Here is an 11,022-nt window from a genome sequence, read left to right on the forward strand (position 1 = left end):
AGCAGTCAGCTGCTAGGGACAATCAGTATAATTAAGATAAAGCCACTTGACAATGACCTATAAATCATTCATTAACCTCTGTTGTTACTGACATCTTAGCAGAGAATCCGTTTTAAATAATTTTAGGCACTTTGTTACTTGAAACCTGTTACAAATTTGTTCCAATCTCTTTAGTTGAATCTTTGGAAAATGCCAAAGACACCAGTCTGATAGACATAAATAGGATTTTTGCAGGAACAAGATGATTCTCAAACAGCTATTACACTTCTGTTCATCCATCTACTGCTCACTGAAACCTCATCAGAGGCTTCATCAGGAAAACCGTCACCATGTTTCTCTTCTTAAGAAATGCCAAGGTATACAAAATTACACAAGAACTGCGCTGAGAACCAGTGTAAATACAAAACAGACTTACGGAGTGATGAATCTAGATTTGAAATTTTCCAATCAAATTAGGGTCATACATACAGAAGCTGTCAGGAGAGATACAATAATGAGTGTCTACAGCCGTAAAACATAGTAGAAGCTGTGTCATGGTTTGAGACCGCATTTGAACCAGTCTGTTGGGGATCTTATCAAAACTGATGAAATTAAGAATGGAGAAAAGTACCATCAGATTATAATCTAATTCAGTACCATCTGGAAATCATCTGATTGCCAACCGCTTCAATTTTTAGTACAACTACGATCCCCAAACAGTGCCAATACAATAAAAGCAATGCAACACCATCAACCATTGATGGGCCTCCTTAAAGCCCAGATTATTATAGCAGTGTAGGATCATCTTGACAAAGAACAGAATAAAAGGCAGCCAACACCCAAAGAAGAGCTTCTTCCAGAAGTGTGGAGAACTATTCCAAAAGAAATCACAAGGAGAGCTCAGAATGTGTTGAAGAATAAAGCTGGTCATATTTTTCTAGCAAAGTCAGAAATTAGTTTTTCCTAGATGATTACTACACCACATGTTGAACATTAAATCAGAGAATCAGAAGTGACGGTAAGTTGCAGTCATGCAAGCAGCAGATACACCTAATGATACATATTGCAACAAATCCGCTGGACTAGAATCACAGTTTAACACAGGTTTATATTTTATTTAAAACAGTCATTGTAGAATGCACTCTGTCCTCCATCCACATGAGAACATTTACTCTGCTAATACTGTACGTTGTGACATCTAGGGGGTATATTATTTCCTTGTCTTACAAATGACATTCATCCAAACAAACAAAAATAGTTTTTGTGGAAAAAACCCACAAAGCTACAGAAACATTAACTCTCACGTCAACTACAAAACAATGTCAATCCCCTTTTGTTACTGCAGTTTTAACTTATACTAATAGTCACGATGGCTAAAGGCACAAAGTAACTGTATATATAGTATTTCTGAAATACTTAGGCTTAACTGAATTCGAGACTTTTGGTCTGTAACGCAGTAACAGTGACAGTGGATACAGGGTGCAAACTGTGCCAATAGGCAATTCACGACTACATTCTTACTTGACCCATCTTGAAAAACAAATAAGAAAACTACAGCAGACTTGGCATATTGCACATTGTGTACTGTGATTCAAAGTGCTGCACCAATCTCATCAAGACTCTTCAAATTAAAAACAAGATTTTCTTTTTTCCTCCCTCTTCCTCTTGTTCTGATCCGGTGAAATGGATGGCAGTATCTTAACTCTACCTCTTCCAAAATGACTAAACCTTGGAAATCCATCATCTGTCAAAGCACGGAGCAGCGCAAGTATAGTGCATGCTGACTTGGAATGCCCTGTTGGGAATGTTAGACTTTGGCTCCAGCGACGTGGAGATGGTTTGGGTGTTGATGCTCTGGGGGCCGTTGGCAGTGGAGTGGCTGAGGTAGGAAGCAGGCAGGTGGTTAGGGGCTGTGACTGGCTGTGGAGCTTGCTGGGGGTACTGCGCATTTGTTCGGTTGAGGTACTGAGCTGAGGTGTGGTAAACTGTCTGACCCTGCTGCTGCTGCTGGTTGGGCTGCTGACACTTTTGCTTGTTGGCCTCTTTGACGTCACTGTCATGTGCACTGTGGAAAGAAGGGACAAAGAGTTGCACTGTTGATTAGCGAAAAGAGTCAATGCTAAACACCAAGTGCTGATGTAAATCTCTTGTATGTGTAAGGTGTGTGCTTCTGTTGTGCTTTGGCTTCTTTTGTTCTGCTGTGCCATTGTGAGGCATCAGTGTCAAAACACTCTCAAACCTGAAACGCAGCACCTAACTGTCCCAAGTCATTTTAATCAACCGTGTTGAGTGTTCACTTTCATATTCAGCACATATACAAGTCAACTTTGTGCGAGGTTATTGTTAGATACGCACATGAGTAGTTTCTCTGTACACGGGATTAGGTTCTCCCATGTGTAGCCCGTGAGGCGCTGCAGTCGGGGTGGCCATGTAGGTGACAGGTGAAGGATCAGGCGTGAGGCGGCCACACACGCAGCAGCCACCAGTGAAGGTGCAAAACACAAAAAGACATGATCTGAGGAGAAAAAAAAAAGCACCCCAGATTTAACACCCCAAAAACCCCAATCCTCATTTTTACATTTTTTTCTTCATGAAAACAGACATTATGTCCAAAATGAATTTAAAAACTGAGATCTACTACAGTAACTGCATTATGGCTTAACAGGAACTACACTAGTTTGCTAAACCGTCAGGCATCGATGCTACTTTCACAGACATTTCAAAAGACAAACAGATAAAGACCTAAAATATCTGTGCTAAGCTAAATACTGCGATAACCAGCATTTGCTAGCTTTAGCAATTGCTAGGACTGAGTTTTCTCAGTAACCCATTTATAACTTAAAATGCCAGACTGAAAAATTTAAATATACATAGAACCAACATGCTATAAAGTAAGTTTCTTATTCAAATAATCTAAATTAGCATGTAGAATCTAATTATGATAGATAAGATAAAACTAGCTAAATTGTTGCTAACGCTACATAGCCTTGGAAAGTAGAATTTAAACTGCTATTACTGCAGCTGTTATACTGTATTATTTTAGGATTCAAATTAATTTTAGAAGGATAAACACATAAAGAACAGTTATTTTCTCACTAGTCATGAATGACAATTAAAGTACATCTTCTCTTTAAAAAACTGGCCAAGCAAACTCAAAGATCAACTTTTGTGGGTGGACACTGTTATTTTCCACTTACATTTCCTTATTATTCAGAATGTGTAGGCATAAATGTGTTATTTTAAAAAAAAGCAGTTAGTGGAATTTCTTTAAAGGTAATATGGAAAGAGATGAGAAAGCAAACCTGTGATAAATAATTTAATTTAACTTTCCCTCAATGTTACAATACAACATTAAAAAAATTGTTAACTTTAAGTTTGAGATTTTAGTGCTATACAAATGTTAGATTTATGCTAAAATATTGATAAAACCTCAAAGTGTGATATCATTGCAGACATGGACAAGAAAACTAGGAGTACTGCACATTTGTCCAGTGTAGGCGCTGAGTTGGGGTGTGGTAAACAGTGGTGAATGTTTTTGAGCTGTTGTGGCTTGGGATGTGGCGTAATTGTTGGAATTGGTTCCAGACACACTGTACAGTATATTTTGGAAAATGCTGATGTACTGGGATTTTCACATGTGACCATCTCTAAGAGGCACCAGTAACTCAAATAACCGCTTGATACAACAAAGGCATGCAGAAGAGCATCTCTGAATGCAGAACACATTGAAACTGGAAACAGATGGACTACAGCAGCAGAAGACCCCACCGGGTGCCACTCCTGCTATCTGAGAACAGGAAACCAAGGCGAAGACTAAGAAAACATTCCCTTGGTTTAATGACACTGTTGTCGTTGCGGTGGTGATTTAATGGTGTTGCAGATATGTTCTTGGTGCAATTTGGTGCCCTTATTACTAATTTAGCATTGTTTTGCCTACTTGAGTAAAGTTGCTGACTGTACCCATGCCTTTATGGCTGCTCCCAGCTGGAAGCTCATAACAAACTGGTTTCTTGGACACGACAGTGAATTTATGGTATTTATATGACCTCCACAGTCACCAGATCAGACCAGAAGAGAATTAGAACACCTTAGGAATGTGGTGGAACAGGATATTTGCACCATGGAGTAACACTGTGATGCTATCATATCAACATATCAATAACCAAAATCTCAGAGGATTGTTTTCAGCACCATGTTGAAAGCGCCACAAAGATTTGTGGCAGTGCTGAAGCCATATAATCCTACATATGAAACAATGTAGGAGTGAATTCACCAAAAAGGACTTTAAACTAAACTTCCATAAAAAAAAAAAGAATAAACTCCTGCTTTAAAACAATGTAAAGTTATACATTGGTATTTACATGTTAAACCCTAATGTTTAAGGTTAGATATTTAATCTAATGTCTTCTGCAATACAATATTTGAAAATATTATTAGTAATTTGTTCTTTAATATCAGTTGAAATACCAGTGACGTCACACAGTGCTGTTTCAGTATTAACAGACGGTGCAAAACTGATAATCAACGTTGATTCAATTAAATGTAGGTTGACAGACGAATATTGATTTAACTGTTTCAACTACTGTTTGCTGTCTGGATAGGCTCTGAGGAGCTTCTGATAACTGGAAAATCAACGTTATCAGCTCCACTAGAAACTGATAATACTGATAAGCAAGACTGCACTGCACAAATACATCCAAAATGCATGGTACCTTGCAAGGAAACCTCAAGGAAGTAATCCACATATTTGGCCATGTATAGTTTAGTCTTTTCCAGGCATGTCATAGGCCAGCCATCATGCAGATCACCCTCATGGACCGCAATAGAGAGGTAGTAGTCTGTAAAATGGGCCGCCGTAGGGAGGTACAGGTTCCACTGGAAAGTTTCCAGCAGGAGCAGCTCCATATGCAGTAAGCCCTGCTTGGTCAGGACCAGGTTCATGGAGCTCATGCAACCCAGGTTGTTTAGTGTTTCCAGCTTCGGCACCCGGTCCTCCCTTTCCTCAAACTTACCTGTAAGCAAAGAATAATCACCCAATCTGTCACACCAGTGTGGACATTTACTAGTTAGATGTGTTGAAAAGTGAAGTCAGCTGCACACTTACTGGCCAGGAGAAGACACGAGAGCGAGACCATGTGAAGCTGCTGCACCGTGACGTCATAGCGGTCCATGAAGAGGTCCAACAAGTAGACGGCCAGGTGCCTGGCCGTAGGACAGAGCCTGAAGCGGTTGCTGACAATGGCTATGAGGTCTGCGAAGTATCGCCTCAAATTGAGCTGAGGGGACTGACCTTTGAAGGAAGGTAACTTGAGCTCCTATGGGACAACATGTGTTTTGAGATTTCAAAAAGACACATCTTTCATTGTAACTGAACTAGACTTTAGGTTTATTCTGCTGTAGTCCTATGAGATTACTCCAGCAGCAAGCAATTTAAAGCGAGCAAAGACAAGTTCATGCCTATTAAAATAAGGAATCAATTTCGTTTTCAAAAGTAACTCAGATTTCACTATTTACAGTTTTGCACTGCTGTTTCAGTATCAAAATGTGAAACAGCACGACAGAAGAAGTTACTGATGAATGTGAAGGATGACACTTCAGGTAACTTTTCTCATAGTTTTTGCATCATTTTTAGCAGCCACCACATAAATGACCCGGTGTGACTCACTTTGTATCGCAGCGCCTGGTATATATCTGCAGCAAGTTGTCCTTTCCACCATTGGTCCTCCAGCTCCATTTAATACAGTGCTTTGGAAACCTGGCAAAGACAAAACATCGGAAAGGCAGTTAATCAACTAAAACGTGTCTTAGAAAGAGCACAGGAAAAAAATGCCGCACAATGACACTAAATCTCCAAACACACAGCCATGTCACTTTTCACGATAGCGGATCAGAAGTGGGAACAGTGAAGTCAATCATCTTTCTCTCACTGCGTTTTTTCCTTCTTTTTCTGAGGTGAGAATGTGAAAAGAAACGCGACTCCTGTCCAACCCAAAGCGGAGACTCACCCAGAGAGCACATGTAGTGAAATATTACGGGCAGTTTCACTGAAGAAAACTTCAATTCAAACTAGCCAAACAAGCTCTGCTCGCACTCATTGTTGTAGCTGCTGAGAGTCGGCAACACGAGTCCAAACACTACTGGTGCGTTCAAGTGCTGTTCGAAAAGTCGCGATCCCTCGTGAACAACCAACCAACCGAGAGACAGCCGGGAAAACTGGAGGTGAAATATTACAACCACTACACTACACTACACTACACTACAACCAACATAGTAGCCGATAAAGTGCAACGGATGCGTGTTTTCAATTGAAAGATGTGCATTGTAAAACATTTTGGTGCAACATCTAGCTGTTTAACACAGTTTACCTGTGATATTTTGTTTTTGATTATCACTTGAAAGCATCATTCCATTGTCTTTACAAGTACTGCACAGGTTGCAACCAATTACGGATAAGCAACAACTGTCAACATCCAATCACTGCAAAGTCAGCTTAGCTGCTTTCCTATTGCAGCCAATGGTCAATGAATGGGAATGGCAACATCTAATTTGTGCCCACATCCCAATATTGCAGTTTCTATAGGCTATCTATATTGAATTGTAAAATGTTAAAACGGGCCAAACACAGCAAGCTAGTAAAAGAACAGTTTTCTAGCAGTTTCATTTTTTGTACTGCCCACATTTTCAGATAAACAATAAAGATGCATGGGAAGTGATTAGCTCATCATGCATTGCTTTGAAGCTGACAGCTGGTCCAGCTTGCCAACAGCCAAAAAAGGCAGGTGCTTGGGGCCCAACACCAGAAGAGGTCCCCCAAGTGCTGACAAACTTTAACCTACAGCAGTGGCAACCAGTGCCCTTGAATTAAAAGCAAACAAAAACAAAATTACAGAGACAGTCAAAGAGACTCGACCTCTTTAGGGGGGCCTGATGTGACTCCACTGACTCCCACTGCAAGCTGGCCACAAGGCAAGAGAGGTAACTGCTTGGTGGGCCATACTAGCAGGGTCTGGTTTACCCTACAGCATGGCGACATTGAAAGTTTGCAATTATACTCAGCACATTGGTCGTGTTGTGCACAAGCAGTGACGTCGCCACAACTCTTTACCATTTATATCAGTGCTGGAGCATGAGTACTCTGTGCAGTATTCTCCTGAACGATAGGTCTTGGCACAAAAACTCTACTTAAGTACTGGTATAAAAGAGGGGAAGAAGTTAAACTACCCTAACAACAACAACAGAAGACACTTGACAAATGAAGAGTAGTTAAACAATGAAGAAAAAAGGGAAGGTGGAGAAAACCGGCAAGACAGTTGTGAGTGGAGGAGATAATGAACCTAATGATGGTTAAATATAATGTGAAATAATTAATGCTGCTAGTCTAGCCTGAACAGTAGGGAGAGACACTTGAATAAAGTCAATTTTTTTGCCTAGGGCCCCTACAGATTCTAGCATCACCACTGTTTACTGCCAGGTCATAAGTCCATCAGTGGTATCCTGTGTCATTTACAGTAGCTTCAGTTAGTCACAAGTTGTTTGAGAACCCACCCACTTCTTGTCACTAATTTTTTTCTTATTCGTGTTCTCATAAATGTTTGACATGGGTTTACTTTCTCTGTTCTCAATTATTATATTATATTATATTATATTAGTTTTAGAGAAACTCATATCCGTCTTGTTTGTCTTGCTGTCTCACAGTAGTGCTGAGCCACTGTAACCATTCCTTCTAACCAGGTTGTTGGTTTCTAGGCTAGATGATACTGGTTTGTTCCATTGTCAATGGTTTGTTCCTTTCTCTCATGAAAGTGAAAATATCAAGTGAAAGTAAAAACTAAAATAGTGGGCCAATCCATCAGTGCGGCACATTCAATGAGTGAAATATGGTGAAAATCGAATAAAAAGAAAATGCTCATTAAATTTACATGTGCGTCACGTGTGTTTGTGTACACAGCTGTGATAACAAATGTGAAAGTGATTCTTTTCTTTGTGGCTACATTTACCTAACTGAGTTTTTTCTACTCCCAGGAGAGTGTGATGACCTCTAAAAACTTACAATAGAAGAATAATTGTTTTTCCAATATACATTTAAAAAAAATCCCTGTGCAGGCAAAGTAATTCAATCAGTCACTTTTTGTAATGCAACTCCAAAATGGGTCAGTTTGTCCCAGAGGCACAGGACCATTTCATTTAACCCAAATAGGTTAAAGTAACATCTGTTCCTCTATAACTTCAAGAGCAAGGGGAATTCTATGTAATGCACTTTTCCAGATTTTCCAGGTTAGCAGAAGAACACATTTTAGTGATGATGGTGAGGGAAATTGATTTGATATATATGTAAATGAGAGCATTCGGACAGCAGTGCAGATTTTTAGCTGGGGCTATGGAGGAATGTTGACTATTTTGAGCCACCAATGCTGGGGACAAGTTTTATCAGGTGACAAAGGAAGATCAAAGAAGTGTCGACTCCCCGGTGGCTTCCCGGGGGCTGTGATAAGGATGCCGGTACGACTGACTGAGCCACACCTAGTCCCTATCTTGCAACAATGGATCAGTAACTTGAAGATAACATTTTAAAGGTTAACATTAACATCACTTAAGACAACCTTTTTATTTTTTAAATATTGTCTGGCGCATAACAACTTTACATTTTACAAGAAAACACCACACTGCTTCCATGATGCATTTAAATAATGGAAAGAGCAGTCTGGGAGTGTAGCTGCATGCAGGGGGTGAGGGTTAAGAGGATTGTTAATGCTAACCACTCTGTGGTAGATATTGCTGAGGCGGTGGGAAGCCGTCTTTATAAAGGACTGAAACTGTCTGTCAGGGGAAACGAATGGTGTCCTGGGTGGAGGGAGCCAGTGGCTTTTTTCTTCTTCTTCTTCTTTGTTGTGTCATGCAGCTCCTACTTGGAGTGCAGCTGACAGCTATTGTCCGGCTCAGTAGTGTGACCAAGAGTCTGCAGAGTCTTTCAAAAAGCACATGGAGAGAAATGGCAGATGAATGTAAACAACCTTTAAGTTACTGATCCTATTTAAGGTTAGCATCATAAAGCTGTTTACTTCCTGGCATTGGTGTCTCAAAATAGGCAACATTCCTCTGGAGACCCAGCTAAAATCTGCAATGCTGCCCAGATGCATTCATTTAAACTCTGTTAGGGGGGCATTGTTCTGACAACTTTAAAATCTGAAAGTGATTTTTGTAAACTAATCATAAAGGACAGATGGCAAAGTTTGTAATTAAAAATCCATGGATAGGTTCATGTCGGTGGTTTAGAAAGTGTGGGTCAGCTCTGAAGAGTCAGCATTCTACTGTCTCATACTTGTAATACTTAAAAAGTCAGTCAGTAAAAGATGGCATACTAATTTGTATCTACATGAAGTCACTTATTAAAATCCCTATAGTGATTATGTCCATTTACAATTCAAATTAAAGAGTCTTATTAAAGATTGTCGAAAGGTCACAAGTGCGAATGAATCTACAGCCCATTAAGTAGCTGCAGTAAAGGGTGTCACATTTGCTCCACTCCAGGCCCAGTGGTCAAATTTTATAGCTGCTATTGAACTATACGAAGCCCTTCACTGTGTGTTAATTAAATTTGTGAAGTGCTCCACAAACCCAAAGGATATAGCAGGCAGAGCAGAGGCAACCTAAACTTTCACTTCTTCAGTGTTTTGCAGTATTATAAACTGCATTCAACGCTGTACCTGCCTGGAATAACAAATACAAACATATCCCTGCTTGAGTCTGACTGAGGCTATCAGCAGTTCAGATCTTTTTGTGTTGATTGACTACCACAGGGTTTTACTTCTTATACAAAACAAAACCGAAAGAAACAAAACCATCAGATTATACTTACATTGTGTAACATTCATAGATTTTTTTTTCAGTCACTGTTAATTGTATACACAGCACTTCATAGACATGTAGACTGTCTACTGGATACTCAGTAGAAGTTAAAATCATGAATGAATCAATAATTATGATCCAGTAACACACTATATATGATCGAAGAGACCTAAATACTTAAATAAAAAATATTAAGACACAAATTTCCTACATAGTTTTTATTTTTGTAATAATCCTCACCTTGCTTTTGGTCCATCCAAAAAAAATGATGTAGCTATCAATCAATAATTCTTAAAGTCCCATTTTAAAGACTTGAGTTGAGCATTTTCACAATTACCAACTTTCTATGTTGAAACTGGATGTGAGGAACAAGGTGTGGATGCGAGTGTGAAATTGAGGACATTACATAACTGTTATCTAACAACGCGTGGCTGTCGAATCCTTCTAAAAATGCACAAAATAAAGTTCATAGTATTTTCACTGTATTTGACACAGTATCCAAAACCAAGAGTAATATCCAAATTTTTCATTTTTTTGTTTCAAAAAGAAACATACATGCAAAAGTTGGCACCACACTTTTGGGGCTGAAATGTAAACAATCTTTAAAACTGTGAAATTTTGCTGTGACTAGCCTGGGATTATTTCTCAATTCCTAGGGTGTCCTTGGTTTGAGTGATGTAAATGTCTTCATTGGATGGTGAGCGTGAAGGTGTGTGGAGATTAGTTTTTTTGTGACCATGTGGACCAATCTGTGAAGGTCCTATTTGGGGGCAGTTTAACAATTTGCTTCACTTTAATCCACTCCTGTAGAAAAATAATTCTAGAAATGTTCATGTTGGAAAGGACATGAACAGCTTCCTTAAAAGTTTACATTCACATAGAAAGATATTGTATGAAAGCTCATAATACCATTTAAGACTACTCAGTGGAATTGTTACCGTCATACAAAACCCAGCATGCAAGCTGTGGGCTGCAGTAGTTAGCCGCGACCAGTTAATGTTGTTATTATTATTTTGCTAACAATTTTGGAAAATACGTGTTTTCATGTACGCCTTGTTATATTTCCACTATTTTCGGTTTTCTAGTCTTCTGCTAGCAGAAGTATTTTTTTTTTAAAACTACGCTACGTAGGCACATTGAGAGCTGTTTTCCCCATTAATCAGCTCGGCGTCTGTGCTTAGCTGTAGGCCCGGGACA

General features: G+C 39.4%; 1 protein-coding gene across 1 annotated transcript; it reads right to left on the reverse strand.

Annotated features, from left to right (window-relative positions):
* Nucleotides 1-1,085: 1,085 nt before the first annotated feature.
* Nucleotides 1,086-6,105, reverse strand: ccnj (cyclin J). The gene is made up of 6 exons (XM_006799050.3): nucleotides 5,985-6,105; nucleotides 5,645-5,734; nucleotides 5,084-5,294; nucleotides 4,692-4,991; nucleotides 2,335-2,494; nucleotides 1,086-2,044 (listed from the first exon to the last, which is right to left on the reverse strand). Exons 2-6 carry the CDS (start codon nucleotides 5,711-5,713, stop codon nucleotides 1,720-1,722), a joined length of 1,065 nt encoding a protein of 354 aa, XP_006799113.2. The 5' UTR covers nucleotides 5,714-5,734; nucleotides 5,985-6,105; the 3' UTR covers nucleotides 1,086-1,719.
* Between the last annotated feature and the right edge of the window lie 4,917 nt (nucleotides 6,106-11,022).

Source organism: Neolamprologus brichardi, chromosome 13, assembly GCF_056152115.1.
Source record: "Neolamprologus brichardi isolate AB-2024 chromosome 13, ASM5615211v1, whole genome shotgun sequence".
Classification (NCBI taxonomy): domain Eukaryota; kingdom Metazoa; phylum Chordata; class Actinopteri; order Cichliformes; family Cichlidae; genus Neolamprologus; species Neolamprologus brichardi.